Consider the following 21,546-nt stretch of genomic DNA (forward strand, 5'->3'; position numbering starts at 1 on the left):
ATTGTAGATGGTTGTAAGCTGTTAGACATGGGAGCTGAGAATCAAACTTAGGTCCTTTGCAAGAGCAGTGAGCACTCTTGACTCCTGAGTGCTTAGAGTTGTGTCCCCTACCGCTTTATCTTTGTATTGTGGTTGAATACACCCTCCGCAAGTTCTTGGCACTTGAGCTTTGCTTTCGTGCTGTGGGTGTCCCCAGCTGCTCTGCTGAGTCTGACATGCCAGGGTGTAACTGAGTCTGTGTGACTGTGGGTGTCCTCAGCCGCTCTGCTGAGTCTGACATGTCGGTTGTGATGTGGTGGTGTCCTTTATTGCACAGCAAGTCCAGATCTAGTTGCTCGGGCCTGTGGAACCTTTGTTCTTGATCTTTGTGCTTTCAGAGTTATCAGGTGATGTTTTTGGCTTTGTTTCCTTTGACTCCATGGATTAATTTTGGTCCTGTGTACAGAGTATGAGATAGAATTCGCTGGGTTTCCATTGAGTGTTTTGTTCTAACCCGTTTCCCAAAACGGTCTTCAGCTACACAGCTTCCTACTTGCTCAGTCCCAGTGACATCCAGGCTGCTGGTCTCCCTCCAGTGGCTCCCTGCTGGTTCTCACTGACGCTCATCTTGGAATGGTTGCCAGAGCGAGTCTCCTCTTGCCTCTCTTTGCCAAAAGTGACATGTCTCTTCAAGGGCTTTATCCTTTCAAATAGTTTTCAGGATGTTAGCCAAGTTCCTGAGAAATTGCTATTGGACATTGCATGGAGCTCTGTTGGGTTTCTGTTTACTTTGGGGAGAACTGGTCTCTTTATTGCTGTGTCACCTCGGCTGTGGACGTCACGTTTTCTTCTGTGCAGTTGTCTTGTTCTGTCTTTTAATGTAGGACTTGGACACTTGAGATTATTTTTTGTGGTGTGCTGAATAGTATCAGAGTTCCTGCTACACTATCACAGATGGCCCCTTTATTAATAATGTTCAAGAAGTCTGTCTGCATTTCTTTTGGGGTCTCCGTGGTCCCCTTGGACTGTTTCTTATGTGTCAAGTCCATCTTGTCTCTAGTCTCTGGTGTTCTTTGAGTCATGGCAGTCATAAAGGAAGCCTTGCCTTGGCCTAGGGGAACATTCTATGGCTCCACTGTTAACAACCTTTCTCAAGGTAAGGGCGTTACTCCTGAGTTTTCTAAGATGTTTCTTTTCAGATATAGGTGCTGAGGTCTGCGGGTGGCCTTTTTCTTTTTTGATTTTTTGAGGAGGAATCTCTCTGTGTAATGTTGCCTGTCCTGGAACTCACTCTGTAGACCAGGCTGGCTTCAAACTCACAGAGATCCACCTGCCTCTGTCTCCTGAGTTCTGGGATTAAAGGCGTGAGTCACTATGCCTGGCTTTCAGGCAGTTTTTTCTGCATTGATGGTGGGTCTTTGAGTACTAACTTCTTCAGCCCTCACACTTGAGATTTGGGGTAAATGTGGGTCAAGTCATTCTTGCTTTTAGGGCTAATTGCCAGTGATGTGTTTCATTTTCAGCCACATATAAGTTTAACTGTTTATTTTCCACCTTTGCATTTGTAGTCATAGGGGTGACAGGCTGTGGGTTTTTTTTGTCTTTGTTTTTGTTTTTTCTCTTTTTCATTCTTTGTCCAACCTGGGAATCAAAAAAAGTATTTGATATTAACTGGGGTGGTCCCTGTCCGTGCCCTGATGTTGTGTGACCTTTCCTGGGGAGTGTGTAGAGCAGTTTATCCATCCCATATATAGCCCTGAACAAAGGGATGAGTCCTTCCAAGCCCCTCGGTGAAGGGTTACAAAAGGGAGAGCGATGTATCACAGAAACGTTCCACCTCAGCATGGGTCAGCTATGGGAGCTGCTTCAGTGGAGTCCCAGTTTCTCTTAACATTCCACCTTCTGTATACTCTAACACCTCTCAAGACTTCACTACAGTGGGATGGTGGACTGCCAGGAGAGGGTCTTGTGACTCCTCCTCACTCAAACAGCAGCCCCTACTGCCATTGCCACAGAGGCATTGCTGCTTTTTCACTGCCATGGCTGCTGGGCACAGCTCTGCTCCAGGATGATCTGTGGCTGTGCTACACAAGAGCAAACAGTTGTGCCCTGACTCTCAAAAGTAGTAGTGGTTACAAAAGAGGGACATCCGTCTTGGGAGGTCAGCGGTGCAGATTACCGATGTGATGTGGGTGGTCGCATGGCATCATGGAGTGGCCTCTTGGGGCCCTACCTCTTTGTCTTGCTGTCCCTGCCTGGGTTCTGTCTGGTGGCATCCTCTAACCACATATAGAGCCCCACTGTCAGGCTGCCTAAGCCTCCACTCCTCAGCATCCGTGCAGAGTGAGATGATCAAGGCCCCTGTGGGCTTCGGAGGAGGTAGGTGAGGCCATGGCAGCCCTAGTGCAGGCTGGAGACCAAAAGTGCCCAGTGTCGGACATGGGGAGGAAGTGAAAACAGCGTAGCTGGAAACAGCGTAGCTGGCCCAGAGGCAGACCTCGCTTTTAGTACTTACCCTCCTTTCCAAAATCTTCTGCTGGTGTTAGGATACTGACAGTCCCCTTTGTAAGCTGGGTGAGAGTGACTTTTTCATTTGGTGATTTTCCTGTCCGTGGAGCTTTATTTTATTTACTTATTTGTTTATTTACTTAGTTAGTTTTTAAAGACAGTTTCTCTGTAGTTTTGGAGCCTTTTCTAGAACTAGCTCTTGTAGATCAGGCTGGCCTCGAACGCACAGAGATCCGGCTGTCTCTGCCTTCCAAGTGCTGGGATTAAAGGTGTGTGCCACCACTGCCCGACTGAGCTTTATTTTTATAAAAACAAACAAACAAACAAAAGCCCCAAACTTCCCACTTCTTGGAGAGCACTTCATCTGATGATGAGTTTATCCTTATGGCTAATCTTTGTCCCGCCTTGTTTCCTGTGTGTGCCGCCAAGGGGACCGAGTACTGAGGCCAGACCTCCCTGTGTCCTGGAGGTGTGCTGTATGCTTTGGTCCTGTTGAGGCCTCTCGGCCCGTGGCTCTGAGGACTTTTCATGACTTGGGCGAGGGCATGATAGTGTGTATTAGAACACAGGGCAAGGTGCTTTGAGTCCACTACTGTGTAGCTGTCACTGCTGCTCAGGGATATTACCTAGGTGGCCTGTGGCTGGGTCACAGTGTTGGTGCCAGCAGCCTGACTAGCTCCTACCTAGACATTTGTGGTTGGGGCTTTCTCTCCTGCTCCCTCTCACCACACCTGAGAGGGCTGAGGGAGAGGCGGCTGTATCCATAGGGGTGAGGGGCTGGTTACCTGTATCCATAGGGGTGAGGGGTCACTTTTGTTGATCTTGTTAGTGCCTTGCTTATCTGTTTGTTCATGGTGGCCTTGAACCCAAAAGCTTCTCTTGTAGAGTAACTCATCCTGGAACTAAGAGGATGGTGGCACCACCTGTCTTCTCCCTTAGGAACCGTGGAGACCATTAGGAACACTGTGGAGTTTGACTAGTATGGAGTTCCTGGGTCCAGAGTCAGATGTGGTGGGTAGAGATAGCTGGTTCCAGGGTTGTGGCCGTCTCTGTGGTTTAAGGGGCAGGGTAGCTGTGTCCTGCCACCTTAATATTGCCAGCCTTCAGCTCCTTCTCCCTCCATGCCAACCGGACCCCATTTCCTGCACTGGGCAGTGGGTGCAGCAGTTCAAAGCAGCTGTCCGAGTCCCTGTCCCTGTGCCAGGGTCCCAGCACAGCCCTAAGCACTGAACCCAGGGCCCCCAGCCAGCGGGGGTTGTCCCATGGCGGGTGCGTGTGCTCTGCCTGAGCTTCTCCTGCCTTTGATCTGGGAGCCTGGGCAGCTGATTGATTGTGGAGCGTCCCCCGCCCTCTGCCTTGCGCTTCTTGTCACCAACAGCCCCACACCCAGAGGGCTGCCTGGCCACATGCATCTGCTTTGTGTCCCTCCTCAGTCTTGGGGGGGAGGGGGACGGGAACAAAACAGAACTTTTTTGGGGAACTTCAAAGGTACACTTTAGTAATCAAAAAGAGTTTCCAAGTTTCCCATTAATGTTTTGCCTGTGTGTGGTTTTTGGATTTAAATAAAGACTCAGAAGAAAGAGACAGGATAAAATACAGGCAGGTCCTCGCTGAGGCCCGGGATGGTTCACAGAGCCCGGCGGTTCCTGCCTTTGATGTCAGACATTAATTATTAGAAGGTAGTTTTACTGGCGATCAGAACCGGGCTCTGGGAGAGGCTGGGGCTGCCCGGCGCCCCCTGGCCATGTCCTTTGAAGTCCCTCCACAGCCCAGGAGGCCGCCCTGTAGCTCTAGCTCACTTGCAGGCCGATCACAGCACACACACCCCCATGCCTGCAGCCTCCCCAGCAGCTGGCACGGGGGGGGGGGGGGGCAACGCTGATCAAAGGCCCTGGGTCCTCCTGGGCAGGACTGACTGCCCCTGGCCTGCCTGCCCCTCCCCCTCTGGGGATTTCCTTCATGTCTGCCCCACATGCCCTGCTCACACAGTCTGGCCTTCACCCTCTGCACCCTGGGCTGGTGACTAGTTAGTACTAATGGGGCTGGAAGAACTCTGTAAGGGGGTCTGGGAAGTATAAAGTGGGTTGTTGTACCAAACTCAGTGAGAACACCCATCTGGACCCATGAATGTTGAACAGGGCAGGGCAGAGTGGCAGGTGTCTGTGGATGGCTGGAGTCTGGTGCCCATGGATGGGGGACTCTGTGTTGCTATTATCTGCCTTAGGGGCTCCTGTTTCTGTCATCTCCATAGACTGGCCATGGGCCCTGCTGTGCTTGGGTATTTATGGATAACCCTCAGGCTATGAGGGCTAACCTCAGTTCTTTTGAGAGCTGCAGGCCATGCCTTAATTGGAAAGACCACTGAGGTTTGCTGGCAGATGGTTCAGAGACTTTGCAGGGGCCAATTGAGTGTCTGGGTTTTTGCTTGTTTGTTTTGTTTTAAAGATTTTTATTTGTATTTATTTAGGAACTAAGGTCTTATTATGTAGACTTGGCTAACCTGGAACTTACTACGTAGACCGAGCTAGTCTCAAATTCACAGAGATCTACTTGCCTCTATCGCCTTCCTGAGTGCTGGAATTAAAGGCATGTGCCACCATGCCCAGCTTATTTTTATCTTCAATAATGTACATGTGTGCATGTCTGTGTGTGGGTATGTGTACACGTGTGCAGTGCCCACCTATGCCAGAAGAGGGCGTGAGATCCCTGGAGCTGGAGTTCCAGGTAGTTATGAGCCATCCAGTGTGAGTTCCCTGCAAGAGCAGTGCATGATCTTAACTGCCAAGGATCCCTCCGAGTTCCCATCTCCAGGGCTGCTGCTCACTGGGCACGTCGGGTAAGGAATAGTCTCCTTGTTCTATCTAACCTGGGCTCTCAGTCTGTCTTATGTGCTTGCTCCAGTGTTCAGGCCTGTCTTGGAGGTTTATCTTTTGTTATTGTTATTTGTTTGGTTTTTTTTTTTTTTTTTAGACTGGGTTTTACTATGGAGACTTGACTGGCCTGGGACTCACTATGTAGATCAGGCTTGCCTTGAACTCATAGCGGTCCTTCTGCCTCTGCCTCCTGATTACTGAGATTAAAGATGTGCGCCACCAGACTGGATCCCAGGAGCAGCTTCACTGGTCTAGCTGATACTTTTCGGGAGGTGATAGATGCTCCAAATGCTCAGGTTCCTGTGCTGTGGCTGACTCTTTGCAGCTGTGTTCTTGCTGTCCTCCTCCTCATCATCATCATCCTCCTCCTCCTCCTTATCATTGTTATCATCATCATCCTCATCCTTATCATTGTTATCATCCTCCTCCTCCTTATCATTGTTATCATCCTCCTCTTCCTTATCATTGTTATCATCCTCCTCCTCCTTATCATTGTTATCATCATCATCCTCATCCTCATCCTTATCTTTGTTATCATCATCATCCTCCTCCTTATCATTGTTATCATCCTCCTCCTTATCATTGTTATCATCATCATCCTCATCCTCATCCTCATCCTTATCATTGTTATCATCATCATCCTCCTCATCATTGTTATCATCATCCTCCTCCTCCTCCTTATCATTGTTATCATCATCCTCCTCCTCCTCCTTATCATTGTTATCATCATCCTCCTCCTCCTCCTTATCATTGTTATCATCATCCTCCTCCTCCTCCTCCTTATCATTGTTATCATCATCATCCTCCTCCTTATCATTGTTATCACCATCCTCCTCCTCCTTATCATTGTTATCATCCTCCTCCTCCTCCTTATCATTGTTATCATCCTCATCCTCATCCTTATCATTGTTATCATCATCATCCTCCTCCTTATCATTGTTATCATCCTCCTCCTCCTCCTCCTTATCATTGTTATCATCATCATCATCCTCCTCATCACCACCACCATCATCATCCTGATCATTGTTATCATCCTCCTCCTACTACTCATCATCCTCATCATCATCCTTATCATTGTTATCATCATCCTCATCACCACCACCATCATCATCACCACCATCATCATCCTCATCATTATTATCATCATCCTGATCATTGTTATTATTTATTATGGCTTTTTCAATACAGGGTTTCTCTGTATTAACTCTGGCTGTCAGGGCTCTATAGACCAGGCTGGCCTTGAACTCAAGAGATTTGTCTGCCTGTGCTTCCTGAGTGCTGAGATCAAAGGCATGCACCACCATGCCTGACTATGCTCTCTTCTTTTAAAAAGGCTTTGGTCACATCCACAGTAGAGAAGCTAAGCTGTCAGTGTCGTGGTGTGGAGTGGTCATAGGTGTCTTGGCGTCTTGGAGAAGAGCCAGCCGCACTCGCCTGTGCCATCCCCAAGCCTACGTCGGTCTGGCCTCTCGCTCTGGCACAGCTGCCTCCTGCTGTGCTGTCCAGGACCTTTGATGGTGTCCATGTGCTCAGGCGCCTCCTTCCCAAGGGTGGCTGAGCCCTGTGAGTAACGCAGAGGTCTGGCCTGCGTCCCTGTTGTAGTGATTCATTTAGGCTCAAAGCCTCAAGGGGAAACGCTTCACATTCTCGCTCACCAAAGCCATTGTCAGCGCCGGCTGGGCTGAGGAAGAGCAAGCCAAGGGGGCAGGCGGCTGCTGTTCATAGGGAATCTGGAAAATCTGAGATCGAGGTCATCTCTAAATAGTGTTCACATTTTTTTTTTCATCTGTCATCATGTCCTGGAAAATCACTGTCAAAAGAGGAAACTTCAGCCGGCCCGTTTCTGACAGGAGTAACCCTGTGGCCACCAGACCCCGCTGTGACTGGCCAGGCCAGGCTATGTTGAGCCTTCCTCCCAAAGACTCTCTGCTTGGCCTGGTCCTTTACTCCCGACTTCCCACTGACCTTGTAGTGGCTCCAGCCTGGACACTGTCACAGCAGGTACCCACCTGCTTCTCAGGGGCTCTCCTGTGCCTCCTGTGTCCTAGCTGCTTGGAGTCTGGGGTATGGAGCTATGGGAGGCTGCTCAGCTCCTCTGGATATTTCCTGCCCACCTTGCCTGACTGTTGTCTTCCTGGGTTCCATGGAATCAATGCCTCCTTCCTGTACAGACTTTAGCAAGGGGTCTTCTATCCTGATGTCCATCCGTCACTGCCCCACAGACACAGGGAGGTCATCTGCCCTCTATGTCTGTACTCCCAAGCCAACTCTTCCTCAGACACTCTGTGCCTCAGTTTCTTTACCAGTCACATAGCAACCATAATATGGCCTGACCCTGTCGGCTTATTCTGAGGACTTGGGCCCAGCGTGCACGCACCTCCTGGGGAGAGGCTCTTTGGGAGGTCCTTCACATTGAGCTCCCTATCCCTCAGTAGACTGTGTGACTGGCGTGGCCTTGGGAGCCTCCTGCCCCAGCATCTCATGATTATCAGGAGCCCTTTAGCTTCCCCCAGCCCTCTCTAAGCCCCAGTCCAATGGAACACAGCCTTTTGTATCCTCCCCCAACACACTGACTGGGGTTCCAAGACATTATCTGGGATTTCAGCACCATTTAGTGGGAGGAATGGCAAGACAGGCCTCAGTGATGCACTCTGGGTGTCCCACTGGCCTTGTCGGGCATGACTGTCCTTTATATCCTTTCTTCTGGTGTCTCATCTCCAGACTCACGTTCTCCATTCAGAAGCATCTCCATAAGTACACCTACGAAGGGGATGGAATGTAAAACTGCCAGTGTTGGCAGGATGGCAGATGGGAGCGGGGCACCGACTGGGGGGACAGCTGTGTGGCCTCTGCTGGCGACTGCCCTGCTGCAGCCCTCCCTGCCCATTGGCTCTGGGGTGATCTTGCCTTGGGAGCACTGTGGGGCTGATGGAATTTCTGTGCTCCCTGGCTGCCCCTGCTATCACTGGTGACAGCGTGATGCTTCCTGTCAGCCCAGTCGCAGACCCTATGAGGTGCCATGGGGCCTTCTGTAGCTGCTTACTTGGCCTGACCCATGCCAGCAGTGCCGGTGGACTCTTCACCTTAGCTCTTGAGTTGTAGCAGAGTTGTCTCGAGTGGGCTCAGTGTCTGTCCTGTCCTCTGGTCACTGGGCTCCTGAGCAGAGCAGGAGTCAGGAGGGCCCAAAGCGGTGAAACATGCCAGTTCTGTTTTTCTGATTGAATTCAGCAGCCCTGGGCAGCGTGTGGTGCTGATGTCCCTTGTGTCCCCATCCTGGAAACAGCTACCCATCCATTGTCCTCCCTGATGCCCTAGACTGCACCTAGGAGCGTCCGGGATTGGCAGCAAGAAAGCATCTCTAAGCTCCTCCAGTCTGCTGCTTGTGGGTCAGGATGGGTCTGGATTCTGCCCTCCCCGTGGAGCCGGGGCAAGAACTGTGGCCATGGGGTCAGCCTGGCGCCTGACATCGTGTTAGAAAGATCTCTGGAGCAGACTGCCCGCAGTGGCTACTGATGTGGCTTTGAAGGAACAGCCCCCTGGTTAGCCACCTGTGGGCCCCTTTCTTAGCCATGTAGCCGGAGTCAGATGAGCCCCACGACTAGTGCGCTACGGCACAACTTGGTAGATGATGGAGATGTGGTGTCCGTGACAGTAGCTGCGGGAGGACTTCCCAGGAGACATTTGGGACAGGTGTACTCAGAATGCACTCAGTGTGGACGCATTGAGGTAGTACCTTGGTCTTGGGCAGGGTCAACCTCCCTGGGCCTGAAGCCATCTTCAGAATGATGACTGTGGCTTGGCTGTGCTGTGTGAAAGGCTGCTGGAGGCAGGAGGGAAGCTTGTCCCTAAGAGTCAACAACTGTCCCTAGGGGTCTGGTGTGTGCTGTCACATCTATGTTTCCTGCAGGACAGGGCCTGAGATGGGTTCCGCCAGCACAGCTGGGCACCTTGGTCCCTGGCCTGGCTCCGTGGGGTGGCTCCGGCATAGAGGAGGTGCCCACCCTCCTGGGCACCGCAATGGACTGGGCCTGCCTTGTAATTTGCATTGCCACTGATGCCAATTAGGGGTGACGCTGTCCCTTCCTCTGTCCCTGGGTGGGCAGAGGGAGGGCCAGCTTGCTCCCCAGGGGAGAGGTGGAGTCAGCCTGGCTTTGGGGCTGCGGCCGAGAGAGGGCAGTAGGGGCAGTTGGCCGGAGTTTTTGCCAACACTCTAATTTGGTGGCTTCTACTGTTCCTCCTTTCTGGAACCCCTGACGTGGCCTCCAACTGGGGTGCACCTCCCCAAGTTGGCATCCTGATCTTGAGGTTCTTCGATGGAGGCAAGACTGTTAGGACATTTACTGGGCTGATCTGAAGTTCATTTCCCATGGACAGCACCGATGCCCACCGAGGGCTGATATTAGGGCTTCTATACTGCTGTCCCAAGCCCTGCCGTGGCCCAGTGTTACACATAGGCTGTGAGATGGTGAGCTGGGATGCATAGCTGAAGCCGTATCAGCTGAGTTTCTCTGTTAACAGCCCGTTGATCGAGATCCTGTAGTATGCCACCCTGATCTAGAGGACTTGCTGCAGCCCTGGCCAGCAGAGGTGCCTGATGAGTTCTTTGAAGTGACCGTGGATGATGTGAGGAGACGCCTGGCCCAGCTCAAGAGTGAGCGGTGGGTGCCCCTGGCCCTGTAGTCATCTCCCATGGCTTTCCTCCATGGAGACCTTCATTTTGGTCCCTTCCTACCCTCTTGGGGGAGAATAACCCTTATTAAGTCCTTGCAGAGCTAGCTGAGTGGTGGTGGTGCACGCCTTTAATCCCAGCACTGGGGAGGCAGAGGTAGGCAGATCTCTGTGAGTTCGAGGCCAGCCTGGTCTACAAGAGCTAGTTCCAGGACAGGCTCCAAAGCTACAGAGAAACCCTGTCTCGGAAAAACAAACAAACAAAAAAGACCTTGAAGAGCAAGGGTGAGGAACTTTTCTGTTGAGAGACTAGGACCTGGCCCTCTTCACCACAGGAAGCGCCTGGAAGAAGCCCCCTTAGTGACCAAGGCCTTCAGGGAGGCTCAGATGAAAGAAAAACTGGAACGCTACCCAAAGGTAAGCAAGGACTCCCTTAAGTTCCCGTGGGGTGACTATGACATGCCCACAGGGCACCACCACATGTGACAAGTGTTCCCTGGCTGAGTCGGTGTCATGGCAGGCCTGTGACATGAAGCTCAGGATTGGCCAGCTAATCCTGCAACACACTGAGATGAAAAGCTTTTGGTTTTTTTCTTTGTAGTGCTGAAAATTGAACTTGGCCTTCTACATGCTAGGCAAGTGCCCCACCACCAACTATCCCCTAACCCCATGATGAAAAATCTTCGTTTCTGTGTTGTTGTTGTTTGGTAGGCCTAGAACTTACTGTTCTGCCTCTACCTCCCAAACATTGAGATTCCAAGTATCCACCGCCGCACCCAGCCACTATTTGAGAAGTTACGCAGGTTGCACTATATTAACGTGTTCATTTGTCCGTTCATCCGTTCATTCCTTCAGACGGGCTTATACAGTCCCGGCTGGCTTCCGATCTACACTATAGGCAGCAGTGACCTTGAATCCTGAGTGTAAGCTTTTAGAAGGCATTTGCCCATACATTTGGGCACTTGGTTCTTTTTCCTTGTAGCTCAGGTGTATTGAGAATCATGGGGAAAACCAGGCCTGGGGTAGCTGACAGTTCCTATAGTGGGAACCGAGCGATGAGACCCCTCCCTGTGCTGGGTAAAGCTCTGACGATTCCTTCTGACCGCACAGGTAGCACTGAGGGTCCTCTTCCCCGACCGCTACATTCTGCAAGGCTTTTTCCGCCCTAATGAGACAGGTGAGTACCTGCAGTGGCCTGTGGAGGGTCGCTGTGCCCGCTGGGTAGTTGCAGGCTGCCATTCTTGTCCACTCAAATGGCAATCCTGACCCAAGTCAGGACTTGGCTGATTCTTTGCAGTCCTTGGTCCTGTCCCCAGGGCTCATGACCCTGAGTGTTTTGGACGTGACTAGGTAGGAATTCTCTCAGAAGAAGGCGTCAAAGCCACCAGAGCTGATGGTCTGAGTTACAGCAGGGAGGATGGAGTAGTTCTAGGCCTGAGCCCTGGAAGAGCTCAGCTGGAGGAGTTGGGTGCTTAAGAGGCACTGGGGATGCTGTGGGCTTAGCTTGGCATGGCTGTCAGTAGGCAGCCACTCTTGCCTCAGGATACGGATCCTGGAAGCAGTCTGTGCTATAGTCTCCATCCAGACTGACCGTCATTGGATCCCCACATCTAGAGGGGTGCTGGGTCTGTACTGTCAGGGATGGCCCTGGAGCTGATGTCTCTAGGTTTCCAGCAGGGCCTTGGCCGGTGAGTGTTGGAAGAGTCTGCTGATGCTCCCCTTTCTCCACAGTGGGGGACCTGCGAGACTTTGTCAGGAGCCACCTGGGGAATCCTGAGCTCTCCTTTTACCTGTGTGAGTCTCTGCCCCTCATCCTGCCCCTCCTCCACCTGGCACTGACCCTCTTTTTAGTCTGCCAGGTGTGACCTCCTCTCTGGGCTGGGACTTGTCTGGCTGCCCAGCCCTGTGGTCCCTTGGAGGGAGTGTCAGTGCCCAGGTCCCCAGCTTGGCCCCTTTCCCAGTCCCACCCTGTGGCTCAGGCTGCAAGGGAGACAGTGGATCCAGGAGCATAGCGGCCACCAGGGTGGTGAGAACCCCTTGAACAGCAGAGGTGGGAGGATGGCCTTGAGGTGTAGGGCCGTGTCCTGACGGGAGGATGGCCTTGAGGTGTAGATGAGTCCTGAAGGGAGGATGGCCTTGAGGTGTGGGCCGCGTCCTGAAGGGAGGATGGCCTTGAGGTGTAGCCCTGTCCTGAAAGACAGCACCTCTCTCCACAGTCATCGCTCCTCCCAAAATGGTCCTGGATGACCACACGCTGACTCTCTTTCAGGTACAACTGCCTCACAAGGGTGCTGCTGGGGCTGGCTGTGCTGGGAGGGCAGGGCGCCATGCTGCGGTTGGGTTGGGAAGGAGCGCCCTGGCAGGCCCTGTGGGTGGGTAATAAAGCCTTTTAGAGCCGGTAAATTCAGAGGGAGCAGTGAGCCTCTGAAGTTGTTTCTGACAGGGCTTTCCAACCTCCTCCGCTTCCTGCCTGGCCCCGGGGTGGGGATGGGCCTGCCCAGCTCGCTGCCCTGCTGTCCTGGCCTCTGGCTGCTGTGGGACACCCGCCTCCTAGCATCTGAGTGAGGAAGGGGCTTGGCAGCTTGGTCCTGGAGTGGTGCCGAGAGGAAGGCTGGGGTCCCTGGCTGCTGTTGGTCCTTATCGCTGCCACCACCTCCTGGGTTCAACCCCAGGACCCGTGGTGATCTCTGGTAGGAATGCCATGGTTGGCCCCAGGCTTTTCCTTGGGGCCTCAGGAGGTCCAGAGAGCTCCAAGGCAGAGAGGCTACTTGACCCTGTGCCCCACAGAGCCAGGAGGGATGAATGCCTTGTTCTTCGCCCCTGGGAGAGCAGCTGGGGCCTCCCTAGCCCCTCTGGCCTAATGGTTTTCTTTTCAAAATCTTCAGATATTTTAATTAACAACAGAGGCGCCTGAAGGCCTCTACAAAGGTCTGGGTTGGGGGTGACAGACTCCACTGGCTGCCTGGAGCTGCCACCCTTGGGGTAAAATGGGGCTGGGAGCAAGCAGGCCAGCACGCTGGAAGTTCACCAAGGGCTGTTGAGGGAAGAAGTGGAGCCACATGGCTTTGGAGTAGTGGAAAGTAGGGAGGTACCCAGAGTGGGCCTGTGACCCTGTGATTCCCTTCTTGGCTTCTGAACCTCCAGGCGCCGGCCCTCTTCCTTCATCTCTGCCCCTCCCAACCTCCCTGGCCAGCCTGTTGATAAACATTGAATCTGGAAGACGCTTTGGGATCGAGGGCCAGTGCCCAGTCCCCTTCCCCCTCCCCCCAGCCAGGATTTACATGCACCCCCCAAAGCCCCAGGGTGCCTCTCATCCGCCTTTGCCTGATTCCCGGTGACACTGCCCTGCTCCTAGCAGCCGCCTCCTTTCATCTGTCGGCTCTGTCTGGAGCCACTGGGCCTCCCGAGGGGTGGCATCCCTGCCTGCTCCGCTCTGCTCCGGTAGGTGAGCAGGCATCGACCCTGGAAGCTGGAGCTGGGCTGGGCTCTGCTGCCCCGGGTGGTCCACAGAGACCATCAGGGGTCCGTGTGGGCAGTGCCACTGCCTCAGGAGAGCAAGTGGGGGCAGGGAGGTCTAAGACCTCAAAAAGGTGGGAACAGAGCCCTGTTTGCCCTGTAAACTTGCTGGGCCTGAGCCCTGGTCCCCCTGCTTTGCCTCAGTCTACCTTCTTGCTCAAGGCTTTGTGGTGTTTTGTTGATGCCACAGGGAGGGAAGTCAGGCAAAGCAGGAAAAGCCTAGAGACCCTGCGCCCAGCCCCACATAGCCTGCTATACTTTCTGTAGCTTGGAGAGGTCTTGCCTTTCTTGCCCTCTGGTCATTTGCCACCCCCATCCCACTCTGAGCTCTAAGTAGTCCTGGCAATCTAGGGGGAGGATTGTAGTCAGGTGGTCAGGTCTGCCCACTGCTTCTCTGTGTGTGTCTGTGCTGGGGGTGGAGAGATTGTAGTCAGGTGGTCAGGTCTGTCCACTGCTTCTCTGTGTGTCTGTGCTGGGGTCCTGGCCAGTGTTAGGTTCCAGTGTGGGGCAGAGTGGCCCATGGTGGGCTGTGGAGTGAGCAGAGGGTGGATTCCCATTTGTTGGTTGGGATGGTCTTCTGTCCACTTGTCCCTTGTTCCATTGGGGCCCCAGAAACCCAATCAAATGGGCAAGGGTTTTAGTTTTGGGCAGGCACTGAAGGGTGACAGAGAGGATGAGTTCACCCAGGAGCTGGTCCTAGGGGCCTAGAGGGCCCCCTTGTGGGAGAGAACTCTCTCCCCATGCTCTCCTGAACTCCTGCCCCAGGCTGGAGGGCATCCTGTCTTCAAGTTCAGGGAGAGGCCCTGTGAGGCAGGCCCTGGACTCTGTGCTGCTGACAGCCAAACAGTGCCCAGAGGACTCCTCAGGCCTGCAGCTGAGTCTGCTAAGACCCCAGCCAGGGATTTCCCTGTCTCCTGTCATTGGAACACAGGCCACTCTTACTCGGAAGGAGACCTTACCAACAGGCTGTCCCACTATTCCCGCCCTTGAACAGGCTTGATTCTGGCCATGGCTGGTGTGTAGCCAGGCAGCTTGAGAATGCAAAACCCTGAAGGGGTTTGGTCCTGGGGAGAAAGAGGAAGATAGCAGCCTTGCTTTTGGTTATGAACCAAAGTGATGGCTGTTCCTGTGGTCCTGAAGAGGACAGAAGCTCCCACACTGTCACAGGGGACCAGCTGCAGGGGGAGGTCAGCAAGTCCACTGCCCTCACTTCTCCCTCAGCTGGGGCTGGGTGGGACCAGAGCCCACAGCTGGCCTTTCCTCTCTCAGTCTTCTGGGTTCTGCCTGGCCCTCTTTGAGCTTCCTAAGCATTTCCAGGTAAGGGTCCAGTCTTGGAGCTGCCACATGGCAGCTGCCTCCTCAGTTACTTCCAAGGGAGCCCTCTTGACTGGAGCCCGAGGACAGATGAGATCTTGTGGATGTGCCAGTCAGGCTCCCAGAAGTGCTAGAAAGAGTGAGACCATGGCGTGCCTGTGGACCCTGCTCAGTTGTTGGCCCTGAAGACTAGCCATTCTGGGCTGAGGAAGGCCTTAGCACTGTCCTCCCCATGCCCCCTGCTTGGATCCCTGGCTTCCTTCTGGCGCCTGTCCAGGGGCACTAGGGCAGCCCCCCGCCCACCCCACAGGCCTCCTCTCACGAGGGCTTTGATCGCAGACCTCACAATTGCGTTTCAAAGCCTTCACCGCCCTTGTTTGTGTCCCTCTGCTGCCGGCTGGAGGCTGAGGTTTCAGCGTTCCTAGGCCTGGCCTTTGAAGCTTGCTCTTATTAATCTTTTAACATCCCCCCCCACCCCACCCACCCCGCCCACCCCTCCAGCCTGTGGCACTCACAGGAGCCTGAAGCCGCATGGAAAGAATGCCCTCAGCCTGCAGCTGCAGCCCCTTCCCAGGTCCTGCCAGGCTCCTGGCTGCCCTGAGTCTTTGGCCACGTCAGCCCCAGCCGCGCCCCCCATCCCCCTCCCCCAAGGCACAGAGACTGAAAAAGAGGAAAACATTCTGGTGTGTGATATTAGGGCCTCTTGGGCCCCTACAACTCTGGGCTGTGCTGTCACATACCCTGTTAAGGAGGGCTCAGAGCCTCATGTCCAAGGGTGTCAACGGAAGCAACCCTATCCATTTCTCACTCCCATGCCACACCTGTGCCCAAGAAAGCAGGGCCAGTCCCTGGTTAGAAACCCCATATCCTCCACCCTCTTTGGTAGATGTGGGTTAGAGGCTTTGATCCCAGGCATTCAGTTGCTTTTTTTTTTTTTTTTTTTTTTTGGTTTTTCAAGACAGGGTTTCTCTGTGGTTTTGGAGCCTGTCCTGGAACTAGCTCTTGTAGACCAGGCTGGTCTCGAACTCACAGAGATCCTCCTGCCTCTGCCTCCCGAGTGCTGGGATTAAAGGCGTGCACCACCACCGCCCGGCTTCAGTTGCATTTTCAAAGCACTAGCTATCCTTGTTTGGGAGGAATAGGAGGAGCTTGTGCTGGTCCTGGCTCCAGCTTCCTGCTTAGTCCAATGGTGACAACCCTGCCTGAGCCAGTGTCACTCACAAGGAAGCATCTCTCAGCTCATGGCGTCTCTAAAGCAGCTTGATTTTGGGAGCCAGCCTGCACCTGTTCCCTAGGGCACTCCTGTCTCCCAGTGCCTCTGGGTACATTCCTAACTATAGAGATGCTGGGTACATTCCTAACTATAGAGATGCTCCAATCCATAGCCCCCCACTCTTATTTGGGGGGGCATAAGTGGGGTGAGTTGTATGTCTTTCCCACTTCGGTGTCAGGCTGGTGGAGCAGACTTGCACTCAGCAGCTCTTGTCTCCTCTGACCACCTTACCAAGGTGTACCCAAGTCATAAGCTGTGCACCGTGGGCTTCCAGAGTCATAGGAGATCTGGTACTGCAGCTGGGCAGTGGAACATGGAGGAACCAGTCACACTAGTGAAAAGTGGTCCACGAGAGTAGAGTGCTAGAGGAAGGGATGGGATTGTCTTTGGGAGACCCCAGCCTGCTGAACACTGCTGGTCTGGCCCTCTGAGCCCTCCCTGCTCCCTGCCTTCCTTAGGCAAACCTCTTCCCTGCTGCCCTTGTGCACTTTGGAGCTGAAGAAACAACAGGTGAGTGAGGCTTCACCTCTGACCCCTGCCAACAGGGCTCACCCAGAATCCCAGCTTCCCTGATGTCCAGATCAAGATTCCTTAGAAAGCATTCACACTGAGGGCCTTGTGGGCTTGGGCATCTGCAGCCCAGTCCCCACCTCCCTGGGGCACTGGGTGGAGGTGCAGGTCTCACCTTGACTGAGGGTGGCTCTGGCCTTGAAGGTCTCTACCTGGAGCCTGGACTGCTGGAACACACCGTCTCCCCGTCTGCGGCTGACATGCTGGTGGCCAGGTAAGCTCCTAAGGGGTTGGGAGCCCCGCCGAGGCTGTGCCCACCACCTATCCTTGGCCTCTCACCCGTAGGTGTATGGCCCGGGCCACCGGGTCCCCACCTCTGCTGCCAGCCCCTGACCCTGTGTCCCTGGAGTCCGAACCAATCACTGAGGAGGGGGCATTGGGGCCCCCAGAGCCCATTCAAGGGGCAGCCCAGCCTGTGAGGAGAAGCCTAGGCAAAGTGCCCAAGTGGCTGAAGCTGCCAGGTGCCTGCCTGTCCCGTACTGACTGGGTAGGAGGGTGGCTGGGCAGCAGCCCGGGAGCGGGTACTCACTCTGGTGCTTGTATCACAGCCGGCAAGAGGTGAGAGCTACCAGCCCAGAGAGGTCCTTCATCAGCCACAGGATCCCACCCCACCCACCCCGAGCAGGAATAAAGACTCGCGCTTCTCTCAAGGCCCTCCGATTTTCTTTTCTGCAGAAAGGGCCCTCAGGCCTCCATCCAGCTCAGTCTTATTCTCTGCTACCCAAAGGACCCCTGGGAATCTGGCTGGACCACAGGGTGTTTCTATTTTAAAAAGCAGAGGTATCTCTGAAGGGCTTGAGAAGGCCAGAACCCTGGGTAGGCCAGCTTCCTCTTCATTTATATCTGACCTCATTAGCTCCTTTACTGAATGGACCGAAGCGTAGGAGGAAGCCTACTTGGCAAATTATCTACAACCTGGGGCCATTCCAAGCTTCTGGCATACAGCCATAGAGGAAGCAGGCACTTAACCACAAAGCTACCTTTGGCTGTGCCTGGCCTGAGGTATTCTGGTAGCCCTGTCTGTATGCCTTCAGTGGGACTGCAAGTCCAGTTCCAGCACGTAAGCTGGTAGGAGCTCTGTGTCCACCAGCCTGCCAGAAACCTACTGAGGACATGGGCACTTAGAGCAGCTCCATCCACCCAGCTAAATCCAGTCTGACCATGGCTTTCAGAGGTTGCCCTGAAGTCTGTCTAGGCCCTTCAAGAATAGTCATTGTCCCTTGGTATTATATGCCTTTCCTACTTGTCCTCCTGCCCCCACCTCTCACTGATACCACGGTTCTACCACTGGCACTGACCTCTGGGCCTCCTAACTCCTGGGTGCTCCACGGTGTCCCCACACTGGACTCACTGGGGCGCTATGTGTCGAGGTTAGCAAGACGCCCTGCATGTTTCCTGGAACTGGCCTGACAGGGCCGGATCAGAAGGCTCAAACCTGGATTGGGCTTCCAAGTCAGCCTCTTAGCTGCACCTCTCTGAGGGTGCGGCCTATCCCTTACCTAGACCCAGACTGCAGTTGGGCGGGGCTCAAGGTTAGCCTTTCTGCAGCCCAGCATGGCCACAGCAGGCCCAGGCAGCAGATCTGGTCCACTCATCCTGTATATCCTGGTTCTGCTGCCCTGGTGAACCGGTGAACCGTTACTGGTTCACAGAGACATTCTTTGACTGCACTGCCTACTAGTGGCAGCTGCTGTGGTTTTACGGCAGCGTGTGCACACATGCTGTTTGTCTTCCTGTCCTTTCTGAGCGTTCTGCATTTGTCCCACTGAGACAGATGGAAGGGAGCGTGGGGCTCGGGCTTTGAAGCAACTAGACTGTGTGATTAATGGCAACAAGAAGGCCAAGCCTCTGAGAGATGGTGTTGATTTATTGACGTTGCTTTGTAAGAACAAATTTACAGCTCAGGGAGGCATCCTGGTCCGGTTAAAAGCCACACAGCAGCTCTGATGGAGGGGGGGCAAGAAGGCAGCACCGCCAGCCTCTGTTTATAATGAGTGGGGGTGGTGGAGGTGGGTGGCTGTGGGAAGGCTGCCCACCAACCCTGCACCTGTCTCACACAGACCCCCAGAGGTGATAGCTAGGGAGGGTAACAGCTCCTGGTGTCCTCCCGTTCTCTGGAACTTGGGGAACTGGATGTCGATGCTGAAGGGACTTCGTCCTAGACTCTGCAGGCCACAGGCCAACGTCTAGAAGTCCAGGAGCAGCTGAGGGAGCACCTTCTCCAGCTGATCCACATCCACGATGTCTAGGTCCTCTGCCTGGGCCTGCTGCACCCCACGGACAGCGGCTTCTGGAGAGACACTGAGGTGAGCTGGGGGAAGCCCTTGCCAGGCCTCAGAGGAGGCCTAGGTGGCTCCTTAGTAAGTGTGAGGGACAGGACTGAGGGTTGGCCATAGCTGAGAAAAAAAAAAAAACCCTTAGCTTGTCTACTGAAGAATAAAACAAGGAGTCTCCATTTTCTGATGCTGTGGGGCCCTTGGCTCACCTACCACGAAGATCTTCAAGAACTCCGCCATGAGCTGCAGCGCGTCCCCATTGACTGGAGGGAAAGGGCAGGTTGTGGGGCAGACAGCCTTCCTCTCCTCCCTGTGCCCCACAATTCTTCCCCACCCCACTGGCGCCCCAAACCTTTCGTCTTGCAATCCCTGAAGTGCAGGTGCAGTACTCTGCTCACCAGCTCCTGGAAGAAGGGCGGGGAGTCAGTGCCATTCCCAACAGGTCCCCCAAGTACCAGCTCTGGGTGGAGCATGGTTGTAACTTGCAGCTAGAACACTGCCATCCTTCGGCCTCTTCCCAGGTTGAGGAGATGAGGCCGGCTGTGCTTTGAGGGGAGGCTGTCATAGGGGCTGTCAAGAAGAGCTTGAGACACTTGCCTATAGGGACAGGAGCACAAGAGATGGGGGAAAGTCTGGTGACATCATTGCCATTCCTCGGAGCTGAGGGACAAAGCTGCACCTTCACTGCTGGGAGGGAATCCTCCATCGGGCCCGGGGGTGGAGGCTCATGCTCCTAAAGCGGGCCCTGGCAGCGCTGAGGAATGCTGATGACCCTTTAGCAGTCTATCAACACGACCTAGCTTGGATTACTCCTGCACAGACACACACACACACACCATGCTTAGCACATCAGAACCAGGTTGTGGCTAGAGGGGTGGATGACTGGACAGATATCCGAGAACACCTAAGCTTAAGAAAGTTGGCAAGAAGTTGGAAGTCATTTCTAGTTGTAAATGAAGACACTTACAGACTAGGCCTATGATGGGGGAAGCTTTGTTAACCAATCATCTTTAAGAGGTGGAACCTAGTTAGGCATGGCTTCCTAGAGGCCAAGAGAAAAACTGGGGCACCGACCCAGTGCGCTCTCTCTGGTTCCCCGGTGACACAGCTGAACGTGTACTTCCCGTTCCTATTGCGTGAGTTTTCCCCTTAGAATAAATAAAAAAATAAATAAAGTATAATTGTTTTATCCTTTGACTAGCCTGGTTATTTCCCGTATCAAGCTAATTTCTACAGGTCTGGAGAGACCTAGGTGTAATGGTGCAATATGAGTATTAGCGGTGGTGGCCGAAGGTAGGTGGCAATGTGTGCGATGAGGGTGAGAATCCAGAAGCTTAAGAATTCAGTGGGAGCGGGGCGGTGGTGGCACACGCCTTTAATCTCAGCACTTGGGAGGCAGAGGCAGGCGGATCTCTGTGAGTTCAAGACCAGCCTGGTCTACAGAGCTAGTTCCAGGACAGGCTCCAAAGCCACAGAGAAACCCTGTCTCGAAATTCAGTAGGGACACCCAAAGTGAGACATGAAGAGCCCCTGAGAATCTGCAGTTTGTGAAGCCATCAGACCGCTCAAGTTTACCTAGTGAAGAGCAGAATGGGAAAAGGCTGGCAGCGGAAGACGCCTACCCAGGACCCTAGAAGTGGGTGACCTACAGAGCAAGGTGAATTTGGATTCACGAACATCAGTCCCATGGAGGCCACGATACCCATTTGCTGCCGAGGGGCACACACAGGTGGGAATGGACATAGTGAGTCTGAGGCACAGGTGAACTGGTCAGGAGGGACGTGAGAGCGGCGCCACCTGCTGGTCCCCTGCACGCTACCGGAGAGGTACAAGAGAAGGCTCCACGGAATGTCAGCACAGGACAGGACAGTCAATGAACAACGGGTGGATTAGGGGAAATCCCGTGGCACACAAGCTCGTTAGTGGTCCAGAAGGCCAGTCAGGGATACAGGTCCCTCCCTCCCTGTCATTCTCTCTTCGGACAGCCCACTTAGCGTAGTCCAATGAATGCCCACAACTCCGATTCTGGCCAAAGCCTCCGAAACTCTGCAAGTACTGAAAAGCCAGGAAGTCAGCACAGGGCGCGCACCAGCCTGAACAAAGCCCACCCCTGACCGCAGCACTCATGGGACGGAACACCTCGCTTCAGTTTCCCCCGGCGGATGGGTGATTCCTTGCACACCTGCTTGTCACTGAGAAATGACGCCGACCCACGCACCCGCATCGGCCGTGCTGAAAGGGCTCTGTGGTCCCTCCCGGGAAGACCCCTTGTCACCAGCCTGGATCTACGGACCAGCTCGGTCCAGCCGCAGAGCACGCCCCGGGGTGCCCGACCCCCACCAAGGACAAGGGGACACGGCGCTAAGGCTGACTTCGAGTCTGCACAGTGTCACGCGGCTATCCGCAACGCCCAAAGCTAACCTCGCACTCCCGCGGGCCTCACCTTCGGGAAGCCGCTCGTTTCCTCCATGGCCACAGTCTCAGGCGCGCTCTCCGGAACCCGCCCACATCCCAACCAATGAACGTGGAGCGCGTCCGTGAAGTCCCGCCTCCAAGCTCAGAAACCAAT

At 54.0% G+C, this 21,546-nt stretch overlaps 2 protein-coding genes across 7 annotated transcripts in view; one reads left to right on the top strand and one right to left on the bottom strand.

Moving 5' to 3' along the window:
- LOC121444586 (tether containing UBX domain for GLUT4) overlaps positions 1 to 17,351 on the top strand; it is a 37,810-nt gene extending 20,459 nt beyond the window's left edge. For both annotated transcript variants that reach the window (XM_041646418.1, XM_041646419.1), the window contains 9 exons: positions 9,879 to 10,018; positions 10,364 to 10,445; positions 11,139 to 11,205; positions 11,760 to 11,822; positions 12,245 to 12,297; positions 16,590 to 16,641; positions 16,846 to 16,915; positions 16,987 to 17,162; positions 17,250 to 17,351. In XM_041646418.1, the coding sequence (XP_041502352.1) occupies positions 9,879 to 10,018; positions 10,364 to 10,445; positions 11,139 to 11,205; positions 11,760 to 11,822; positions 12,245 to 12,297; positions 16,590 to 16,641; positions 16,846 to 16,915; positions 16,987 to 17,162; positions 17,250 to 17,263 (717 nt within the window). In that variant the 3' untranslated portion in view covers positions 17,264 to 17,351. The remainder of the gene's footprint in view (positions 1 to 9,878; positions 10,019 to 10,363; positions 10,446 to 11,138; positions 11,206 to 11,759; positions 11,823 to 12,244; positions 12,298 to 16,589; positions 16,642 to 16,845; positions 16,916 to 16,986; positions 17,163 to 17,249) is intronic.
- A 1,204-nt stretch (positions 17,352 to 18,555) lies between these two features.
- Positions 18,556 to 21,483, bottom strand: LOC121444587 (centromere protein X). Of its 5 annotated transcripts, none has more exons than XM_041646424.1 (4): positions 21,421 to 21,483; positions 19,330 to 19,381; positions 19,187 to 19,240; positions 18,556 to 18,991 (listed from the first exon to the last, which is right to left on the bottom strand). In XM_041646424.1, the coding sequence occupies exons 1-4, from the start codon at positions 21,445 to 21,447 to the stop codon at positions 18,888 to 18,890; spliced, it is 237 nt and encodes a 78-aa protein (XP_041502358.1). In that variant the 5' UTR covers positions 21,448 to 21,483; the 3' UTR covers positions 18,556 to 18,887. The 5 variants fall into 5 exon arrangements, with proteins under 5 accessions (XP_041502358.1, XP_041502355.1, XP_041502357.1 ...); XM_041646421.1 differs by having other exon boundaries at positions 19,191 to 19,240; positions 19,376 to 19,574; positions 21,421 to 21,472; XM_041646423.1 differs by having other exon boundaries at positions 18,556 to 18,988; positions 19,330 to 19,574; positions 21,421 to 21,472.
- Between the last annotated feature and the right edge of the window lie 63 nt (positions 21,484 to 21,546).

This window comes from Microtus oregoni, unplaced genomic scaffold, assembly GCF_018167655.1.
Source record: "Microtus oregoni isolate MIOR12 unplaced genomic scaffold, Mior012 000134F_ref0000037, whole genome shotgun sequence".
Lineage (NCBI taxonomy): Eukaryota > Metazoa > Chordata > Mammalia > Rodentia > Cricetidae > Microtus > Microtus oregoni.